Source organism: Pleurodeles waltl, chromosome 2_2 (assembly GCF_031143425.1).
Source record: "Pleurodeles waltl isolate 20211129_DDA chromosome 2_2, aPleWal1.hap1.20221129, whole genome shotgun sequence".
Lineage (NCBI taxonomy): Eukaryota > Metazoa > Chordata > Amphibia > Caudata > Salamandridae > Pleurodeles > Pleurodeles waltl.
The window spans coordinates 186,581,245-186,604,870 of NC_090439.1; the positions used below are offsets into that span (position 1 = coordinate 186,581,245).

Consider the following 23,626-nt stretch of genomic DNA (forward strand, 5'->3'; position numbering starts at 1 on the left):
CATAACCACTGAGGTTCTGATTAGCAGAGCCTCAGTGAGACAGTTAGTCACTACACAGGTAACACATTCAGGCACACTTATGAGCACTGGGGCCCTGGATGACAGGGTCCCAGTGACACATACAACTAAAACAACATATATACAGTGAAAAATGGGGGTAACATGCCAGGCAAGATGGTACTTTCCTACACTGATCACACAACAAATTCCAAAAATTGTCATTAGAAATTGATTTTTGCAATTTGAGCTATTTTTCTAAATTCTTAAAAGACCTGCTAGGGCCTTGTGTTAGATCCTGTTTAGCATTTCTTTTAGAGTTTAAAAGTTTGTGAAAGTTTGAATTAGAACCTAGAACTAGTTTTAGATTCTTAAAAAGTATTCCAACTTTTAGAAGCATAATGTCTAGTACAGAGATGAATGTGGTGGAACTCGACACTACCCCTTACCTCCATCTTAAGATGAGGGAGCTAAGGTCACTCTGTAAAATAAAGAAAATAACAATGGGCCCCAGACCTTCCAAACTACAGCTCCAGGAGCTTTTGGCAGAGTTTGAAAGAGCCAACCCCTCTGAGGATGGCAACACAGAGGATGATGATAGTGACTTGGAGGGCAATTCCCCCCCTCCAGTCCTACTTAGGGAGAACAGGGCTGCTCAAGCCCTGACTCCAAACATAATAGTCAGAAATGCTGTGTCCCTCACAGGAGTGACCAACATCTCTGAAATCACTGAGGAGAGCCCCAGTGAAGAGGACATCCAATTAGCCAGGATGGCCAAGAGATTGGCTCTGGGAAGACAGATCCTAACCATAGAAAGGGAAAGAAAAGAGATGGGCCTAGGACCCATCAATGGTGGCAGCAACATAACTAGGATCAGAGATTCTCCTGACATGTTGAAAATCCCTAAAGGGATTGTAACTAAATATGAAGATGGTGATGACATCACCAAATGGTTTATAGCTTTTGAGAGGGCTTGTGTAACCAGAAAAGTAAACAGATCTCACTGGGGTGCTCTCCTTTGGGAAATGTTCACTGGAAAGTGTAGGGATAGACTCCTCACACTCTCTGGAAATGATGCAGAATCTTATGACCTCATGAAGGGAACCCTGATTGAGGGCTTTGGATTCTCCACTGAGGAGTATAGGATTAGATTCAGGGGGGCTCAAAAATCCTCGAGCCAGACCTGGGTTGATTTTATAGACTACTCAGTGAAAACACTGGATGGTTGGATTCAAGGCAGTGGTGTAAATAATTATGATGGGCTGTACAATTTATTTGTGAAAGAACACCTGTTAAGTAATTGTTTCAATGATAAACTGCATCAGCATCTGGTAGACCTAGGACCAATTTCTCCCCAAGAATTGGGAAAGAAGGCGGACCATTGGGTCAAGACTAGGGTGACCAAGACTTCCACAGGGGGTGACCAAAAGAATGGGGTCACAAAGCCTCCCCAGGGGAAGAGTGTTGAGACATCCAAAAACAAAAATAGTAAAGAGTCTTCTACAGGCCCCCAAAAACCTGCACAGGAGGGTGGGCCCAGAGCCTCTTCACAAACCAATTTTAGGTACAAGGGTAAAAACTTTGATACCAAAAAGGCCTGGTGTCGTAGCTGTAATCAGCCTGGACACCAAACTGGAGACAAGGCCTGTCCCCAGAAAAATACCACTTCTAACTCCACTCCAGCTAAAACTGGAATGGCCAGTCTCCAAGTGGGATCAACAGTGTGCCCAGAGCAAATCAGGTGTCACACTGAAGCTACATTAGTCTCTGAGGGTGGGGTGGATTTAGCCACACTGGCTGCCTGGCCTCCTAACATGCAAAAATACAGGCAGCAGCTCTTAATTAATGGGAGAAGTGTAGAAGGCCTGAGGGATACAGGTGCCAGTGTCACCATGGTGATGGGGAAACTGGTTTCCCCTGGTCAATACCTGGCTGGACAAACTTATCCAGTCACCAACGCTGACAATCAGACTAAAGTACATCCCATGGCTATGGTAACTTTAGAGTGGGGAGGGGTCAATGGCCTGAAACAGGTGGTGGTCTCCTCAAATATCCCAGTAGACTGTTTGCTTGGAAATGACCTGGAGTCCTCAGCATGGGCTGAGGTAGAACTGAAAACCCATGCAGCCATGCTGGGTATCCCTGAACTGGTGTGTGTCAAGACAAGGGCACAGTGCAAGGCTCAGCGTGAAAAAGTAGAGCTGGAGTCTGGAAAAAGGGCCCAGCCTACCAAGAGAAAAGGAAAGTCAGCTGGGAAACCAGCTGCAACACAACAACAAAAAGAGAACCTCTCTTCTCCGGAAGAAGTTCTGCCCTCTGAGGGAACTGAGCCCATGGAGCTAGAACCTTACCAGGTTGAGCTCTTAGGCCCAGGGGGACCCTCAAGGGAGCAGTTGTGTAAGGGGCAAGAAACCTGTCCCTCTCTTGAAGGCCTTAGGCAGCAAGCTGCTGAAGAGTCCAATGGCAAGAAAACTGGAACACATAGGGTCTATTGGGAAGATGGGCTCCTGTACACTGAGGCAAGAGATCCCAAACCTGGTGCCACTAGGAGAGTGGTAGTGCCTCAGGAGTTCAGAGAGTTCATACTGACCTTAGCCCATGATATTCCCCTTGCTGGGCATTTGGGACAAACCAAGACGTGGGAGAGACTAGTCAACCACTTCTACTGGCCCAATATGTCACAGAAAGTTAAGGAGTTTTGTGTCTCCTGTACCACCTGTCAAGCCAGTGGTAAGACAGGTGGACATCCAAAGGCCCCCCTCATTCCACTTCCAGTGGTGGGGGTCCCCTTTGAAAGAGTGGGTGTGGACATAGTGGGTCCACTTGAACCTCCCACAGCCTCAGGAAATATGTACATCCTAGTAGTAGTGGATCATGCTACTAGGTATCCTGAAGCTATTCCCCTTAGGTCAACTACTGCCCCTGCAGTAGCCAAGGCCCTCATTGGTATCTTTACCAGAGTGGGCTTCCCTAAGGAGGTGGCGTCTGACAGAGGTACCAACTTCATGTCAGCATACCTAAAACACATGTGGAATGAGTGTGGAGTGACTTATAAATTCACTACACCCTATCATCCACAAACTTATGGCCTTGTTGAGAGATTCAACAAGACATTAAAGGGCATGATCATGGGGCTCCCAGAAAAACTCAAAAGGAGATGGGATGTCCTCCTGCCATGTCTGCTCTTCACTTACAGAGAGGTGCCTCAAAAGGGAGTAGGATTCTCACCCTTTGAACTTCTGTTTGGCCACCCTGTAAGGGGACCACTAGCTCTTGTGAAAGAAGGCTGGGAGAGACCTCTTCATGAGCCTAAACAAGACATAGTGGACTATGTACTTGGCCTTCGCTCAAGGATGGCAGAGTACATGGAAAAGGCAAGTAAAAACCTTGAGGCCAGCCAACAGCTCCAGAAGTTTTGGTATGACCAAAAGGCTGCACTGGTTGAATTTCAACCAGGGCAGAAAGTCTGGGTTTTGGAGCCTGTGGCTCCCAGGGCACTTCAGGACAAATGGAGTGGCCCTTACCCAGTGCTAGAGAGGAAGAGTCAGGTCACCTACCTGGTGGACCTGGGCACAAGCAGGAGCCCCAAGAGGGTGATCCATGTGAACCGCCTTAAGCTCTTCCATGACAGGGCTGATGTGAATCTGTTAATGGTAACAGATGAGGATCAGGAAGCTGAGAGTGAGCCTCTCCCTGATCTTCTGTCATCAAACCCTAATGATGGCTCAGTAGATGGAGTGATCTATTCAGACACCCTCTCTGGCCAACAGCAATCTGACTGCAGGAAGGTCCTGCAACAGTTTGCTGAGCTCTTGTCTCTAACCTCTGGTCAGACACACCTGTGTACCCATGATGTGGACACAGGGGACAGCATGCCTGTCAAAAACAAAATATTCAGACAGTCTGATCAAGTTAAGGAAAGCATCAAGGTGGAAGTCCACAAGATGCTGGAATTGGGAGTAATTGAGTACTCTGACAGCCCCTGGGCTAGCCCAGTGGTCTTAGTCCCCAAACCTCACACCAAAGATAGAAAGAGAGAGATGAGGTTTTGTGTGGACTACAGAGGACTTAATTCTGTCACCAAGACAGATGCCCATCCCATTCCTAGAGCTGATGAGCTGATAGACAGATTAGGTGCTGCCAAATTCTTAAGTACCTTTGACTTAACAGCAGGGTACTGGCAAATCAAAATGGCACCTGGAGCAAAAGAAAAGACAGCATTCTCCACACCTGATGGGCATTATCAGTTCACTGTTATGCCCTTTGGTTTAAAGAATGCCCCTGCCACCTTCCAAAGGTTGGTGAATCAAGTCCTTGCTGGCTTGGAGTCCTTTAGTGCAGCTTATCTTGACGATATTGCTGTCTTTAGCTCCAACTGGCAGGATCACCTGGTCCACCTGAAGAAGGTTTTGAAGGCTCTGCAATCTGCAGGCCTCTCTATCAAGGCATCCAAATGCCAGATAGGGCAGGGAACTGTGGTTTACTTGGGACACCTTGTAGGTGGAGGCCAAGTTCAGCCACTCCAGCCCAAGATCCAGACCATTCTGGACTGGGCAGCTCCAAAAACCCAGACTCAAGTCAGGGCATTCCTTGGCATGACTGGGTACTATAGGAGGTTTGTGAAGGGATATGGATCCATTGTGACAGCCCTCACAGAACTCACCTCCAAGAAAATGCCCAAGAAAGTAAACTGGACTGTAGAATGCCAACAGGCCTTTGACACCCTGAAACAAGCAATGTGCACAGCACCAGTTCTAAAAGCTCCAGATTACTCCAAGCAGTTCATTGTGCAGACAGATGCCTCTGAACATGGGATAGGGGCAGTTTTGTCCCAAACAAATGATGATGGCCTTGACCAGCCTGTTGCTTTCATTAGCAGGAGGTTACTCCCCAGGCAGCAGCGTTGGAGTGCCATTGAGAGGGAGGCCTTTGCTGTGGTTTGGTCCCTGAAGAAGCTGAGACCATACCTCTTTGGTACTCACTTCCTAGTTCAGACTGACCACAGACCTCTCAGATGGCTGATGCAAATGAAAGGTGAAAATCCAAAACTGTTGAGGTGGTCCATCTCCCTACAGGGAATGGACTTTATAGTGGAACACAGACCTGGGACTGCCGATGCCAATGCAGATGGCCTTTCCAGGTTCTTCCACTTAGAAAATGAAGACTCTCTTGGGAAAGGTTAGTCTCATCCTCTTTCGTTTGGGGGGGGGTTGTGTAAGGAAATGCCTCCTTGGCATGGTTACCCCCTGACTTTTTGCCTTTGCTGATGCTATGGTTTGAATTGAAAGTGTGCTGAGGCCTGCTAACCAGGCCCCAGCGCCAGTGTTCTTTCCCTAACCTCTACTTTTGATTCCACAATTGGCACACCCTGGCATCCAGGTAAGTCCCTTGTAACTGGTACCCCTGGTACCAAGGGCCCTGATGCCAGGGAAGGTCTCTAAGGGCTGCAGCATATCTTATGCCACCCTGGGGACCCCTCACCCAGCACAGACACACTGCTTACCAGCTTGTGTGTGCTGGTGAGAACAAAACGAGTAAGTCAACATGGCACTCCCCTCAGGGTGCCATGCCAACCTCACACTGCCTATGCAGTATAGATAAGTCACCCCTCTAGTAGGCCTTACAGCCCTAAGGCAGGGTGCACTATACCATAGGTGAGGGCACCAGTTCATGAGCACTGTGGCCCTACAGTGTCTAAGCCAAACCTTAGACATTGTAAGTGCAGGGTAGCCATAAGAGTACATGGTCTGGGAGTCTGTCAAACACGGACTCCACAGCACCATAATGGCTACACTGAAAACTGGGAAGTTTGGTATCAAACTTCTCAGCACAATAAATGCACACTGATGCCAGTGTACATTTTATTGTAAAATACACCCCAGAGGGCACCTTAGAGGTGCCCCCTGAAACCTAATCCAACTACCCGTGTAGGCTGACTGGTTCTAGCAGCCTGCCACACTTGAGACATGTTGCTGGCCACATGGGGAGAGTGCCTTTGTCACTCTGTGGCCTGTAACAAAGCCTGCACTGGGTGGAGATGTAACACCTGGCGGTGAGCCTCAAAGGCTTACCCCCTTTGTTCCAGCACCACAGGTCACTCCAGCTAGTGGAGTTGCCCGCCCCCTCCGGTCACGGCCCCACTTTTGGCGGCAAGGCCGGAGGAGATAATGAGAATAACCCATCTCTCTCCTGCCGTTCCCCGCCAAAGTGATTGAGAAAATTGTCAACTCGCAACTCACCATCGCCCTGGAAACCCACGACTCCCTCGACCCCACACAGTTCGGTTTCAGAGCCAACCACAGCACCGAAACCGCCCTCATTGCAGCCACGGACGACATCAGAGCCCTGACCGACAAGGGTGAGACTGTGGCCCTCATACTACTGGACCTCTCTGCAGCCTTCGACACGGTCTGCCACCGCACCCTGATACGACGCCTCAGCAACGCCGGCATCAGAGGCAAGGCCCTCGAATGGATCATCTTCTTCCTCTCCGGCAGGACCCAGAGAGTCCGCCTCCCCCCCTTCAGATCGACAGCCAGGGAAATCATCTGCGGCGTACCCCAAGGATCTTCCCTCAGCCCCACTCTCTTCAACGTCTACATGACCCCCCTGGCAAACATCGCACGCAACCACGGACTCAACCTAATATCATACGCCGACGACACCCAGCTCATCCTTTCCCTCACTAACAATCCCACCGCAGCCCGAACCAAACTTCACGAAGGAATGAAGGAAGTGGCGAACTGGATGACAGACAGCCGTCTGAAACTGAACGCAGAAAAGACGGAAGTCCTCATCCTCGGCCCCACTCCCACCGCATGGGACGACTCCTGGTAGCCCCCCGCCCTAGTCAGCACTCCCCAACCCACCGACCACGCACGCAACCTCGGCTTCATCTTGGACTCATCACTCTCCATGACCAGGCAGGTGAACGCGGTGACCTCGGCATGCTTCAACACCCTCCGCATGCTCCGCAAGATCTTCCGCTGGATCCCCACCGACACCAGGAAGACCGTCACCCACGCCCTCGTAGCCAGTCGCCTGGACTACGGGAACACCCTGTACGCCGGCATCACCAACAAACTGATGAGAAAACTCCAACGAATCCAGAACGCCGCCGCGAGACTCATCCTGGACATCCCTCGCCACCACCACATCTCCGGACACCTGAGAAAACTCCACTGGCTCCCCATCAACAAGAGGATTACCTTCCGACTCCTGACCCACGCACACAAAGCCCTCCACAACCTCGGACCCAAACTGATCAACAGCCGCGTCTCCTTCTACACCCCCCCGCGCACTCTACGTTCCGCCGGTCAGGCCCTGGCAGCTGTACCCCGCATCCGCAAAGCCACCGCCGGAGGAAGATCCTTCTCCTTCTTGGCAGCGAAGACCTGGAACTCGCTGCCCAGCCACCTTCGCGCCATACCTGACCACCTCTCCTTCAGAAGGCAGCTCAAGACCTGGCTCTTCGAGCACTGACCCCCCCCCCAGCGCCTTGAGACCCTTTATGGGTGAGTAGCGCGCTTTATAAATGCGAATGATTGAATAACAAGGAGGAGTCACTGGCCAGTCAGGACAGCCCCTAAGGTGTCCTGAGCTGAAGTGACTCTAACTTTTAGAAATCCTCCATCTTGCAGATGGAGGATTCCCCCAATAGGGATAGGAATGTGACCCCCTCCCCTTGGGAGGAGGCACAAAGAGGGTGTACCCACCCTCAGGGCTAGTAGCCATTGGCTACTAACCCCCAGACCTAAACACGCCCTTAAATTGAGTATTTAAGGGCTTCCCTGAACCTAAAGATTTAGATTCCTGCAACTTACCGAAGAAGAAGACCGCTGAGCTGAAAACCCCTGCAGAAGAAGGAAGAAGACACCAACTGCTTTGGCCCCAGTCCTACCGGCCTGTCTCCTGCCTTCTAAAGAAACCTGCTCCAGCGACGCTTTCTCAAGGACCAGCGACCTCTGAATCCTCAGAGGACTGCCCTGCTTCAAGAGGAACAAGAAACTCCCGAGGACAGCGGACCTGATCCAAAAAGACTGCAACTTTGTTACAGAGGAGCAGATTTAAAGACCCCTGCAATCCCCGCAAGAAGCGTGAGACTTGCAACACTGCACCCGGCGACCCCGACTCGACTGGTGGAGAAACAACACCTCAGGGAGGACCCTCCGACGACTCCGAGACTGTGAGTAACCAAAGTTGTCCCCCCTGAGCCCCCACAGCGACGCCTGCAGAGGGAATCCCGAGGCTCCCCCTGACCGCGACTGCCTGACTCTAAAATCCCGACGGCTGGAAAAGACCCTGCACCCGCAGCCCCCAGCACCTGAAGGAACGGAACTTCAGTGCAGGAGTGACCCCCAGGAGGCCCTCTCCCTTGCCCAGGTGGTGGCTACCCCGAGGAGCCCCCCCCTTGCCTGCCTGCACCACTGAAGAGACCTCGTGGTCTCCCATTGACTCCCATTGGAAACCCGACGCTTGTTTGCACACTGCACCCGGCCGCCCCCGCGCTGCTGAGGGTGTACTTTCTGTGTGGACTTGTGTCCCCCCTGGCGCCCTACAAAACCCCCCTGGTCTGCCCTCCGAAGACGCGGGTACTTACCTGCTGGCAGACTGGAACCGGGGCACCCCCTTCTCTCCATTGAAGCCTATGCGTTTTGGGCACCACTTTGAACTCTGCACCTGACCGGCCCTGAGCTGCTGGTGTGGTGACTTTGGGGTTGCTCTGAACCCCCAACGGTGGGCTACCTTGGACCCCAATCTTAACCCCGTAGGTGGTTTACTTACCTGCAAAAACTAACATTACTTTACCTCCCCCAGGAACTGTGAAAATTGCACTGTGCCCACTTTTAAAACAGCTTATTGTGTTTTATGTAAAAAGTATATATGCTACTGTGATTATTCAAAGTTCCTAAAGTACTTACCTGCAATACCTTTCAAATGAGATATTACATGTAGAATTTGAACCTGTGGTTCTTAAAATAAACTAAGAAAATATATTTTTCTATAACAAAACCTATTGGCTGGATTTGTCTCTGAGTGTGTGTTCCTCATTTATTGCCTGTGTGTATGTACAACAAATGCTTAACACTACTCCTTTGATAAGCCTACTGCTCGACCACACTACCACAAAATAGAGCATTAGTATTATCTCTTTTTGCCACTATCTTACCTCTAAGGGGAACCCTTGGACTCTGTGCATACTATTCCTTACTTTGAAATAGTGCATACAGAGCCAACTTCCTACAATCATGGACCACTGTCGGATGCGTATTGACAACATCATCTGAGGAGGGGACTTCTTCACCATCACCCTAAAACCGAGCCTCGATGACTCGAAGCCTCATAAGATGATGCATCACATTATTGATATGGATGGGCTGCTGGATGAACGGGGAGAGATCAGGCAGGATGCAAGAGCCTATTCTTTTTATTCCTCGGATAACGATACATACGTCCACAGAGACTTCGGATAACTGTCTATAGAAATACTGCTATGGGTACAGGCCCTAGACATCCTGCCCCACAGTTTGTCCCAACATTCCCACATGCTCTTGACTATAAAGCTCCCAGATCCCTTGCATCAACCTAGGTTTTTACTCAGACATCGCTTCTGCAAGAAGATTTCTTTAACATAAATAGTGGCTCAGTCTCATTCTTCTTGACTGTATGGTAAACCTTAACGGTGTATATTAGAGGCATCATAACTAAGTAATGAGATAGTCTTCAGACCATTTGAGCTCAGTGAGGCAGACTTCATAAAGCGATTTCCACCGCCCAACTTTTCTATGAAGTAATGCACAGCATGTCCATTCTTAAGGAACTTAATGACCTGCATCACAAGCTTAAAGTGACTGCGGAACGTAAGACAGACTATCTAGTTAAAAATTAACGTGCTTGTATCTGTGGAGAGTGTTGTGACCCAGTAAAGCTGTGTCTTAGCTTCCCAAGAAGCCAAGAAGCACAAAGATGCACCATAATACAAGCCAGGAAGTTGGGCACAGATCTAATCATAAACAGGTAATGGTGGTATTCTGCAGAATTTTCTAAATGAGTATACTTTAACTGTAGTTTTCCCAATGGTAAGGGCCCTGGGTCTGACGGACTTACAAGCAAATTCTTTAAAGCATTCAAGGAGGTTTGTGTCCTTCAGTTGTGGAAGCTATATTGGGAGTCCCTGGTTAGGGGCACTGTACCCCGTGATCAGGCAGGCTGATAATTATCACTCTAAAGTTGAGCAAAAAGTCAAAACATAGCCAATCCTACAGACAACTACCTCTGTTGCAGATTAATAACACGGTTCTGTTGTGTGTTCTCGTCAGTGGACTGAACCCATTGCTGGACAGGCTGGTAAATCTAATCCAATTAGGTTTTGTCTTTCACAGAGCCGTCCCAAACATCCCTTGCCGTCATGCATTGAATCCACCAGTAATACAGGCTGTCTCAGTATTTTTGGATTCACTTCAATTGTCCTTTCTGTTGACTGTGATCTGTAAGATGGGCCTTGGGGAAGGGAGGGGGGGTTGATGTAGCTGGTTAGCTTACTGTACATTGATCCCACTACTAAAGCATGTGTTAATAGTTACAAATCTGCCTTCTTTGGGACAGGTGGGGCATGTGGCTGGGCTACCCCATGTTGCACTTGCTTTTTGCTATTGCCAGAAAGCCGTTGGCTTTCCTGCTCTCTGAAACTATCTTGTGGGTCATTGCATTTTCCACATGGAGATTCCTACTATCATTGTATGCATTTAGCACTCTACTGTTTTTAAAGAAAATAATTATGGGACCCATAATTCTAGATATTGTCCAGTTCGGGGGACATCTGGGATCCAAATAAATTGGAGCAAGTCCGGGGTGGTCCTCCTCTTTGATAATGTTGACAAAACGTTGGAGTACCTTCTAGCTTATAGAAAGGACTCTTTTCGATATCTTGGTATCCTAGTGAACAGGGAAAGAGCTAAACAGTACCAATAACTATGGACTGGCCTAAGGTTAAGCCTACCTTGGAAGTACAAAGATTAATTCAACTACCCCCATCCATGGGTGGCAGAATCCTGCTTTCTAAGATGCAGGCACTACCTAAATTTCATTTTTTTAATATACCCATACCCCCTTGAAAGCATGCGTTTTTCAGATTGCATACTCTGCTGACCAGTCTAGCAGAGGGGGATAAGAACATGCGACTGTGCTGGAAGCGGCTGACAGACTTGTTCTCCCAGTGACTAGGGATACAGGATGGACACCAGAAAGCTGAAAACCTTAAAGAGACTCATCCTGGAGCAGACTTGCACTTCTCATGTGACCATGCAGAGCTTTAAAGTTCTGAATACTTGTCGTAGCTTTGACTCTTGCTCTGGGCAAGACTGCTGATATAGGAGGACAGTACTTATGTTTGTAGGCAACTATGTCACTCCTACAACAAAACGCAACTGTCGTCGCAACCCTCCCGGCTTTCAAGCAGCACCTCACCTAAACCCCAAACGGGTAGAGGTGATTTGCGGTAGTCATTACGCACGTACTCAAAAGTGTGACATCCAAGGGGATACCATGGTTAAATGGAGAGTACCCCTTTCTCACATTCACAATAAGTCTCAAACGTACACAAGCAATGAAGAAGATGCAGTAATGGTTTCAATGATAATTATTTCATCAGAACTGCAATCTACGATAAGTTGCATGGGCTACAATCATTAGGATAATGAACAATGTGAGTGATAGAATGGAAAAGACGAAAGTCATTAGTTTAAAAACGCTCACCATCTTGCGATATCACTCAATCTCATGTGGTGGGTGAAATGTCCTAATATCCCAGTCTATAGGCCTAACCTCTAACCCAGAAGGGAGCTAGGTGTGTTCAACCTCAATCTGCCAATGCCATGTCCATGAGAAGAGCCCCTAACCCTTGTTACCTTGGAATGAGGTCTCAGGCTCAGACTCTGTGGGAACACGAACACTGGGTCAGTGTCAAGGCGATGTGCCGCAGCGATAGCAGTGATGGCATCTGGTCGGAATCCCTCTATCTGATAAAGTGAGGAGTTTATATACTGATCTGCCTAGACCCCTGACGTCAATTGGTTCCAAAACAATAGATAATGAAACGTGCTTGGGATGATAATTGGTATAAACATTCCCTTGAAAGCGTGAAGAGGGAAGTCTCTAACACGGATACCTTCAGTGTGTTTGTATTTGTCACCTGGTCTTGACGCCTTAAGTGCGGTGGCACTGGTAAGGGAAATCAAAACATGGGCCTAAATTACAACAAGGCAGCCATTTTAAAAGATTACATTTAATAAATGTGCTAAAACAGGGCAGGCTAAGTAGGCTAAAAGTTACTAGGTGAAGGGGGCACAAGTTCTGCAAGCCAACGGCTAAGCTAACTCCTGTATTCCATTATTACAAACTAGGATTCATTACATACTCAGACAAAACTCAAGATTTTGGTTAGATGAGGATCACATGAGCAAGATTCTGCATATAATAATAATTTTACTAAACATGCACAGGGTAGAGGGACAAAAACTATGTACAGATGTAATTTTACACTGGTCTGTCTGCACGCTATTAATCACTCATATACAGACCTGTGCTGGGGAAAGTATGGATAAGAGGTCTACATCATGCACAGAATGCCTGGTGGGAGCCGCTTTCTTGGGAGTCAGTTTTGATGTCATGCAAGAGGCTATCGGTGCAACGCTTGTAAAATGTCAAGAAGTAATACTGTTAGGGTAGCAATCAACAGTAACACCCTATTTACATTTACTATTTACATTCCAGCTTGGGGAAGGCAATTGGCAGCGAGCAAAGAGGTACCCTCAGACTTTTGGGAAACAACTCACATACCGACCCCAGATGTGGTTCCAGAGGGTATGTTGATTGTTGGAAAGAGAAAAGCTGGTATGTAGTACACAGGGCATGGATAATGTGTTGGGAAAACATATAAGTGGAAGTCATATACCTAATACATGATTGAAGGGACCTATCCTGTCCCAGCAGATTTCAGGTGCTAAACATCCTGGAACAGAAAATACTATGAAATAGCACAGGAGCAGGGTGCAGGGTAGAGTCTAGCGTGATTCTTACAGCACATCCTTCTTTGGATTGAGTGAAACAAAGGTGACAATACTGAGAGCTTTGGTATGGGAAGGGGCAAAATAGGGGTGGAGATTGAGGATGTTTTCGAAATGGGACATGGAATTGGGTCAACAGGTTGTTCTTGCTAGAGCATAGGCGAATTGTTTGGTTGTATGATGGGCTTTCAAGGCTATAATGTCCACCTTTAGTGTTGTATTAAAACTGAACAAAAAATAATGACAATTACAATTATTTATGGCAGTATGGCACACAAAGGACAAATAAGCATTGACCCTGTCTAAAGGTTTGGTGTTTTATAGTGCTAAGCATAAGTGTCTTCATGATAAAGTGGGTATGTTAGTTTTAAGACGTGTGAATAAATTAATTTCGCTTACTGTACCCACCACCACCAGGAACCCCTAGATGCCAAAAGGAGCAGAGACAATGCCTCACAAGAATTTCATGTACGATACTAAAGTGGAGATGGACTTCTTCGTAAGACAGAGTCACAGAAGATGAAACATCTATTCTCATCATTTAGAAACCTATACTTTATTCGGCCAATGTGAAGCACATTATAAAAAACATTTCAGCTCACTTTACTGAATTACCCACGTATGTTCGATTTCAGTGGAAATAATACGGTACGGATAAGCTATTAAAGCTAAAACGAATTATTATCTACCTCGACGTGGATTATGATCAACTACTATTCGTACAGAACATTTCCAGCTTCATTCATTATCTTGTTCATTCAAATATAGACAGTTTTTTCAGATCTTCGCAAAGTAACGTGCAAACTTACGCAAGTATTGCAGACAGAGAAAGCATCTCTGATGTGAGATAAGAGAGGTATGCGATAACAAACACAAATCCTGGTTCAATGATCCTGACGTGTTTCGTAAAGCGGGTCACCAGTGCCATCAAAAAGGCGAAGACAATACCAATTGCCGTTCCTCCCAGGCTTACAACAAAGAATGAAACTAAAAGAAAACGCAATAGAAATATTAATGTGTAGCATACATGCATAGATACCACCAATGCACCAAATGAGGTTTTAAGCATTAATTAGTAGTTGCAGATTATTTCTGGTGGCGGAACTAAAGTATCACCAAAGTAAAATTAGGTTTACGTTAAGAAATGAGGTAACACGATTCCTGGGTTGATTTCAGTTTAGACCAAGACCAAACCACATGAAGCGTGCCAATCCAAAAATTATGGGGCATATTTATCATTATTTTGCATTGGTCTTGTGCCACACAAGGGCGGCGCAAGGGTGACACAATACCTAGAATGACATTTAGTAAGCAACGCAAGGCCCCCTTGCATGGCCCTGCATGGCTTTGTAAACATGGAGTACATCAAAGGAGGCACAAGTCGCTTCCTTGTGTTACTCTGCTTTAGAGAGACGTTCCATGTGTGGACCGTGGATGTTCCCACACATCCACCCATGGATTTCGGAGCATTCCCAGATTCACCATTAGTGGTAGACCTGTGAATGCGTCAAAGTGCTGCACCACCCACGGGAGGCGTAAAGAAGAGAAATATGCCTATTTCTCCTCTTTCTTTATTCTTTCTGTGTGTTCTGCATTCTGCAGCACAAACCGAGAAAAAAAAGCCTCATAGGATTACTTTTGTGCAAGATTGTACTATCCAAACTGGATTGTGCCAATGGCCTCTACCATGGATCATCTCTATCTATTATGAAAAAACTACAACGTATTCAGAACTCCGCAGCCAGGCTACTATTACATGTAAAGCCACAAGCCCACATCTCCCCTGCCTTGAGAGCACTACACTGGTTACCCATTGGCAGAAGATGCACCTACAAGCTGCTTTGTATCACCCACAAAGCTATACATGGAACAGGACTGCTTTTAATCAGAAACAAATTAACCAAATACATTCAACAAAGAAACCTCCGCTCAAGATTTGCACCCTGCCTTAGAACACCACCTTCCAAGATAAAGACTTTAGGTGGTACATCCTTATCCGTTCAAGCAGCCAAACTATGGAATTCATTACCCCAACTATAAGAGACACAGATCTTGTTTTCAGAAAACTACTTAAGAGTTGGCTCTTTCCTTCATAACCACCATATTCAAACAGCTATGGACTGCATATGCCTATGTTGATTAATATTTTTATCTGATTATGTGTACATTCTAGTTATATATAGTTCTTTAGAAAATATGTATCGCTACTATGTCATAACAATAAACTGCACACATACTCTTTAAACCTGTTTAACTAATGTATATTTACTCATGGTTTAAATATGTATATGTATGTACATATATGTGTGCATATGTGCGAGTATTCATGTGTGTATGTATGTGTGTGTATATATATATATATATATACATATATTTATTTATTTGTGTGTGTGTGTGTGTGTGTGTATATATATATATATATATATATATATATATATATATATATGTGTGTGTATGTTATTCTATGCTTAACATGTTCATAGGTCATTGCATAGCTCCTAGATAAGTTAAGTTGTTATATTAGATACTTATGAATTCCTGTTCTCATTTTATATCACACTTTGTCTACCCATCACCATATGTCATGTCTCTATCAATCTATCCTCCATTGCCACTCTGACTCATAAACACTGAGGTTCGGGTTAGCAGAACCTCAGTGATACAGTTAGGCACCACACAGGGAACACATACAGGCCACAAACTTACGAGCACTGGGGTCCTGGCTAGCAGGATCCCAGTGACACATAACAAACACACTGACAACATAGGGTTTTCACTATGAGCACTGGGCCCTGGCTAGCAGGATCCCAGTGAGACAGTGAAAACACCCTGGCATATACTTACAAACAGGCCAAAAGTGGGGGTAACAAGGCTAGAAAGAGGCTACCTTCCTACACTCCCCACACCAGACAGCAAACCTGTGTACTGTGTGATTTGCAGTTGCTCCGGCTTCTGTGCACTTCTCCAAGGATTACTTTGTGCACAGCCTAGCCTATGTCCCCAGCACTCTGCCCTGCAGTGCTCAACCCTCGGAGTTGGACTCCAACATTGTGGGACCCTCCTTTTGTGACTCCGGTTCACAAATCTTCTAAGGGCCTGCTCCAGTACTTCTGCAGGGGCTCTCTGAGTTGCTGAGTGCCCCCTCTGTCTCCTCCTCCAAGGGGCGACATCCTGGTCCTTCCTGGTCCCCAGCAGCACTCAAAAACCTCTACCACAACTCTTGCAGCTAGCAAGGCTTGTTTGCGGTATTTCTGCGTGGAAACACTTCTGCAACATTCAGCACGCCGTGGGACATCTTCCATCCAAAGGAGAAGTTCCTAGCCCTTTTTGCTGTTGCAGAATCATTGGCTTCTTCCACCCAGAGGCAGCCCTTTTGCACCCTCATCCGGGGTTTCCTGGGCTCCTGCCCCCCCAGACACTATCCCGACTCTTGGACTTGGTCCCCTTGCCTTGCAGGTCCTCACGTCCAGGAATCCGTTGTCCGTGTTTTGCTGGTGCTTGTGGTTCTTGCAGAATCCCCCTATCAGAACTATTGTGTCTTTCTGGGGTAGTAGGGTATCTTTACTCCTACTTTTCAGGGTCTTGGGGTGGGGTATTTTGGACACCCTTACTGTTTTCTTACGGTCCCAGCAACCCTCTACAAGCTCCCATAGGTCTGGGGTCCATTCGTGATTCGCATTCCACTTTTGGAGTATATGGTTTGTGTTGCCCCTATACCTATGTGCTCCTATTGCAATCTATTGTAATTCTACACTGTTTTCATTACTTTTCTTCCTGTTACTTACCTGTTTTGGGTTTGTGTACATATAACTTGTATATATTACTTCGTTCCTAAGTGAGGGTATTCTCTGAGATACTTTTGGCATATTGTCATAAAAATAAAGTACCTTTATTTTTAGTAACTCTGAGTATTGTGTTTTCTTATGATATTGTGCTATATGATATAAGTGGTATAGTAGGAGTTTTGCATGTCTCCTAGTTCAGCCTAATCTGCTTTTCCATAGCTACCGCTATCAGCCTAAACTGCTAGAAACACCTCTATTCTACTAATAAGGGATAACTGGACCAGGCACAGGGTGTAAGTAAAACAAGGTACCCATTATAAGCCAGGCCAGCCTCCTACAGGCAGAAGACAAGAATGCACAGTATAATATTCAATACTGGGCATTCCTGCCCTCTCCCTCCTACGCAGCGCAGGAAGGTGTCTTGCTGCATTCTGTTGTGTGAATATTTGATAAACATGCCCCTATATGTACATTTTGTCCACCCAAATATATGAGTGGTGGCAATGTGAGAGTGAAACAGATTGTGAAGTCCCACCCACGCCTTCAAAGTAGATGGCTACCATTGGCATCTCTAAAATACATTGTACTGCGTCAGTGATACCTTATGAGAGCTAACCCTATATAATGTTACTCCTGTGTATGAATGAAAGTTTGTGATCCAATTGTCTTAATTGTCTACCGAGGGCCAAGTCATGAACAGCTACGCTGGTACAGCACAAAGATGAGTGCCAGATGAGTGCCAGTTTTTATGCGTTTGCACTACCCAAAGTGCATACATTTAACTCGATATTTTTCTGCGTTAGGTCTTGATTTTCAGACAGGAGACCTTGGAAACATTGGGTTTTCTCTCTGAGTCAACGCAACTGTTGACGAATTTTACCTGCTTGTGGCATTTTCTTAGACCCGGGAAATGATGGAATTCACTATCCTAATGCTTAAATACTTGAGCAGAGTACAGACATCTTTGCTGCCCAAAATGGAGCATCACTTGTGGATTAAAATATTTTAATAATAATGTTCTCTACTTCAAATAGTAGTCCTTAGAGTTATGTTTTAATTAATTTACATCAACCTCATATTCATTGCTGACGTTATCCATCAATTAAAACATACAAGAGTATCAGAGTATCAGTTTTCATCTGGTACATTTTCATTTTTTCATTTGATTCTGAATGCTGCTATTTTCACTTCTTGTATAGTAATTTTCTTTAAGATGAATTGATCCTGGCAAGTGGGATTGTCTTTAAGCGTATTGATTAAACAGTAAAATATGATCTATTGCAGATAGCACATATACAGCGTTCCTGGGGAGAAAACCTTTTTTTGCAAGCTCGTTATACTATAAAAAAATTACACTGTATGTTTCGTTTTTTTCATCAGTTACTTGTGCATTTCACGTCTGGAAAGTGATGGGAAATTTCTAGACTAATTGTGCAGTTTTCACGAATGTTTGTATATTTCAAGAACAATAAAAGCATTGCATTCAAGCAACACGGAGAACGTTGTGTGATAATTAACAAAACTAATCGTTGTATCATCACTCCGTTACACTGCCATGGTGTGCTGCCTTGGTTGATCTCTCGATCTGAATCGTTCCAATTAGTTTCCAATGTATCTTTTCTACCTTTGCTTACGTTCTGTATACTGTCACTGCAAGGTTTGTGGTTCCAACACATAAGTTGAAGTCAAACTGTGTATAATATACTAAGCAAGCATGAACTTATTAAGTTCAAATTCGTGTATCTCGCCAGGGGAAGGACGTTCAGTAAGTTGTACGTACCAATGCCTTTGATGCAGTCGACACCAGTCACATTTTCTCCTCCTATAGCAACAAACGAATCAAACACGTTGTACAACACCTGAAAGGAAATGTACATATGTCATGGCTCTTATACAGTAAAGCAGCGTGGGTATGCATAGGCAATGGTACCTATCTCACTCAATACGATTGGGTTTTTCCCGGACATAGCTACCAAGAGGTCCATTTTGCATGCTGACACACAAAAAAAGAGTACTGTCGGTTCCAAGATAGCAATGTGCCAATACAGTTCTTTAGTGTATGTCTGGGTTCCCTGTCAAGCGTGCACTAACATGGACATTTGAGTGTATTCTTAATAGGGATGTAACATCTGTATAAAGTCCCCTATGCTACAAATCAGCTGGAAGTGGCCTCTTTAAACACCCAGGCCCATACTATTATAATATTTATGAGCAGGGCAGCGGAGCAAGTCACCTTGCTGCATTGCCATCGGTAAAAGGGAAACGGCAGGATTGTGCTGTATTTAAGAAATACGGCGCATTCCTGTCTTTTACCCCTTTGTGGTGCCTTTTTGGCAGCCTCGCGCTAACACAGGCACCCTTGCACCACGGTGCAAGTGTGCCTGCGTGGCATGAAGGATTGTTTTTGTGCAAGAAGGGGCACCTTTCTTCACAGAAGCAATCCTGGGAGACTTTTTCCTCTTTCTATGTAGCACAAATAGAAAGGAAAAAAACAAGGAGACGTAAGTGTTTGGGGCATCCCAAGGTTTACAAAGTCATGTAAATCTAGGGATGCGTAAAAAATCATGGGTGTTGCATGGGAGCACTGTAGGAGGCTGGCCTGGCTTGTAGTGGGTACCAGAGGGACTTACACTCTGTACCAGGTCCAGTTATCCCTTATTAGTGTAGAAGAGGTGTTTCTAGCAGCTTTGGCTGATAGAAGGTAGCTACAGCAGAGCAGCTTAGGCTGAACTAGGAGACATGCAAAGCTCCCACTATACCACTGGTGTCATATGCACAATATCATAAGAAAACACAATACACAGATATACTAAAAATAAAGGTACTTTATTTTTATGACAATATGCCAAAAGTATCTCAGTGAGTACCCTCAGTATGAGGATGCCAAATATACACAAGATATATGTACACAATACCAAAAATATGCAGTAATAGCAAAAGGAAGTAATGCAAGCAATGTAGAATTACAGTAGATTGCAATAGGAACACATAGGTACAGGGGCAACACAAACCATATACTCTAGAAGTGGAGTGCGAACCACGAATGGACCCCAAACCTATGTGAGCTTGTAGAGGGTCGCTGGGACTGTAAGAAAACAATGAGGGTTAGAAAAATAGCCCACCCCAAGACCCTGAAAAGTAGGTGTAAAGTGCACCTATATTCCCCAGAGAGCACAGAAGTTGTGATAGAGGAATTCTGCAAGGAAGACCAACACCAGCAATGCAACCAAAGTGGATTTCCGGACGAGAGTACCTGTGGAACAAGGGGACCAAGTCCAAGAGTCGCCACAAAGTCGGGATTGGGCAGATGCCCAGGAAATGCCAGCTGAGGGTGCAAAGAAGCTGCCACCTGATGGTAGAAGCTGTGGATTCTGCAAGAACGAAGAGGACTAGGAACTTCCCCTTTGGAGGATTGATGTCCCACTTCGTGAAGAAGCTTGCAGAGGTGTTCCCATGCAGAAAGACCGCAAACAAGCCTTGCTAGCTGCAAGGGTTGCGGTAAGGGTTTTTGGATGCTGCTGTGGCCCAGGAGGGACCAGGATGTCGCCACTTGCGTGAGGAGACAGAGGGGGTGCCCAGAAAGACAGGGAGCCCTCACAGAAGCAGGCAGCACCCGCAGAAGTACCAGAACAGGCACTACAAAGAGGAGTGATCCAGAGCTCACCCGAAGTCACAAAAGGTGATTCCACAACGCCGGAGGACAACTCAGGAGGTTGTGCACTGCAGGTTAGAGTGTTGGGGACCCAGGCTTGGCTGTGCAGAAAGGAAATCCTGGAAGAGTGCACAGGAGCCGGAGCAGCTGCAAATCACGCGGGACCCAGCAATGCAGTCTAGCGTGGGGAGGCAAGGACTTACCTCCACCAAACTTGGAATGAAGAGTCACTGGACTGTGGGAGTCACTTGGACAGAGTTGCTGAGTTCCAGTGACCAGGCTCGTCTTGCTGAGAGGGGACCCAGAGGACCAGTGATGCAGTTCTTTTGGTGCCTGCGGTTGCAGGGGGAGGATTCCGTCGTCCCACAGGAGATTTCTTCAGAGCTCCTAGTGCAGAGAGGAGGCAGACTACCCCCAGAGCATGCACCACCAGGAAAACAGTCGAGAAGGCGTCAGGATCAGCGATACAAGGTTGCAGTAGTCGTCTCTGCTACTTTATTGCGGTTTTGCAGGCGTCCTGAGCAGTCAGCGGTCGATCCTTTGGCAGAAGGTGAAGAGAGAGATGCAGAGGAACTCTGATGAGCTCTTGCATTCGTTATCTAAAGAATTCCCCAAAGCAGAGAACCTAAATAGCCAGAAAAGGAGGTTTGGCTACCTGGGAGGGAGGATAGGCTAGCAACACAGGTAAGAGCCTATCAGGAGGAGTCTCTGATGTCACCTGCTGGCACTGGCCACTCAGAGCAGTCCAGTGTGCCAGCAGCACCTCTGTTTCCAAGATGGCAGAGGTCTGGAGCACACTGGAGGAGCTCTGGGCACCTCCCCTGGGAGGTGCAGGTCAGGGGAGTTGTCACTCCCCTTTCCTTTGTCCATTTTCGCGCCAGAGCAGTGCTGGGGGATCCTTGAACCGGTGTAGACTGGCTTATGCAGAGATGGGCACCATCTGTGCCCATCAAAGCATTTCCAGAGGCTGGGGGAGGCTACTCCTCCCCAGCCCTGAAACCTTTTTCCAAAGGGAGAGGGTGTAACACCCTCTCTCTGAGGAAGTCCTTTGTTCTGCCTTCCTGGGCCAAGCCTGGCTGGACCCCAGTAGGGCAGAAACCTGTCTGAGGGGTTGGCAGCAGCAGCAGCTGCAGTGAAACCCCGGGAAAGGCAGTTTGGCAGTACCCGGGTCTGTGCTAGAGACTTGGGGGATCATGGAATTGTCTCCCCAATACCAGAATGGCATTGGGGTGACAATTCCATGATCTTAGACATGTTACATGGCCATGTTCCGAGTTACCATTGTGACGCTATACATAGGTAGTGACCTATGTATAGTGCACACGTGTAATGGTGTCCCCGCACTTACAAAGTCTGGGGAATTTGCCCTGAACGATGTGGGGGCACCTTGGCTAGTGCCAGGGTGCCCACACACTAAGTAACTTAGCACCCAACCTTTACCAGCTAAAGGTTAGACATATAGGTGACTTATAAGTTACTTAAGTGCAGTGGTAAATGGCTGTGAAATAACGTGGACGTTATTTCACTCAGGCTGCAGTGGCAGGCCTGTGTAAGAATTGTCAGAGCTCCCTATGGGTGGCAAAAGAAATGCCGCAGCCCATAGGGATCTCCTAGAACCCCAATACCCTGGGAACATCAGTACCATATACTAGGGAATTATAAGGGTGTTCCAGTATGCCAATGTGAATTGGTGAAATTGGTCACTAGCCTGTTAGTGACAATTTAGAAAGTAAAGAGAGAGCATAACCACTGAGGTTCTGGTTAGCAGAGCCTCAGTGAGACAGTTACTCATCACACAGGGAACACATACAGGGCACACTTATGAGCACTGGGGCCCTGGCTGGCAGGGTCCCAGTGACACATACAATAAAACAACATATATACAGTGAAATATGGGGGTAACATGCCAGGCAAGATGGTACTTTCCTACAAGCACCCACTGCAACTGCCATGGAATGCCTCCTTAGCGCAAAGTAAGGCAGCACAGCGATTTGCACTGCCTTGCCTTACTCCATATGTATGAGGCCATTCAAAGCCATGCAAAGTGGCTTTGTGTCGCCTCATAAATATGATTTCGTGGTTTGCGCGTCGTTGTGTGTCAGTGCAGGGGCCTCATAAATATGTGCACCAGTACTTAGACAGTACTCCCTCGTGTTAATTTCTTCTGTCAGGCAGTGAATTTGAGTTTCAGCAGCAGCAAGGACACCACAGTTAGTCACCTGCATTGGTAAAGTAGCCAGTATCCTCAAATATCATCATGATTCTAAACAGGATTGCATTTTAACCAGATTAAAGATAGCATAAGGACTGTATTAAGAGATTTTAGGTGGAAAGAGTCAATTAGTAAGTAGATTTTTTTACCAGCGTGATTACACACACACATAAAAACACATTTAAATGGATAGGCAACAAAACAAATGTTACATGTTCTATCTTGTAGCAATTAGAACAATACAAATAATCGAAACCACAATTACCTAGGTAACCTGTCCTTACCAAGTATAAAATTCCCTTAGCCACAAAGGCTCAAACTTAATAGATCTATTTTTTTAAATAGAAAGTGAGAAAAATCTAATTTAGAAAAGGCAAAAGTTAGAAATGCAAATGCTTGGAAAAGACCTGGCCTGAAAACAATTTGCAAATTTAAAAAACATTCTACATGGATAAAGGACAAGTTTAGGGTTAGATTTAAAATAAGGCTGTTCATTGGGTTGGAGGTGGTGTTAGGATATGTATTAGAGTTAAAGTTATGTTAACTAATAGTATTAGATATGGGTTAACAATGTGTGTTACGGTTAGGCTTAGTGATAAAATGAAGTCTAGAAAAAAGGTAAGGGTAGGAGAATGGGTTAGGGTAAAGTAATGAATAAAGCTAGTATTATGAATGGGGTGGATTAGGATGAAATAGCCTGAAGGGCTGGGATAGGGCTGGGTAAATTGTAAGATTAGAATTAGGGTTTGTGGTTTAGGGTGCATAACATTGCCGGTTAAAAGATTGATTAGCATTAGGTAATGGTTATGAATTAAGGTTGAGGTACCTTTTAGCAAAAGTTAGTTCTTATTAAAATATTTTTTTTAATGACAAAATGAGGAACTTTTGGGTTTCAGACTAATTGCATTATGAACGT

The 23,626-nt window shown here is 46.1% G+C and overlaps 1 protein-coding gene across 2 annotated transcripts in view; it reads right to left on the reverse strand.

Moving 5' to 3' along the window:
- SLC9A3 (solute carrier family 9 member A3) overlaps nt 1–23,626 on the reverse strand; it is a 1,524,418-nt gene that overhangs the window by 1,317,460 nt on the left and 183,332 nt on the right. For both annotated transcript variants that reach the window (XM_069219612.1, XM_069219611.1), the window contains exons 4-5: nt 18,627–18,705; nt 13,871–14,048 (exon numbers count right to left, since the gene is read on the reverse strand). In XM_069219612.1, the coding sequence (XP_069075713.1) occupies nt 13,871–14,048; nt 18,627–18,705 (257 nt within the window). The remainder of the gene's footprint in view (nt 1–13,870; nt 14,049–18,626; nt 18,706–23,626) is intronic.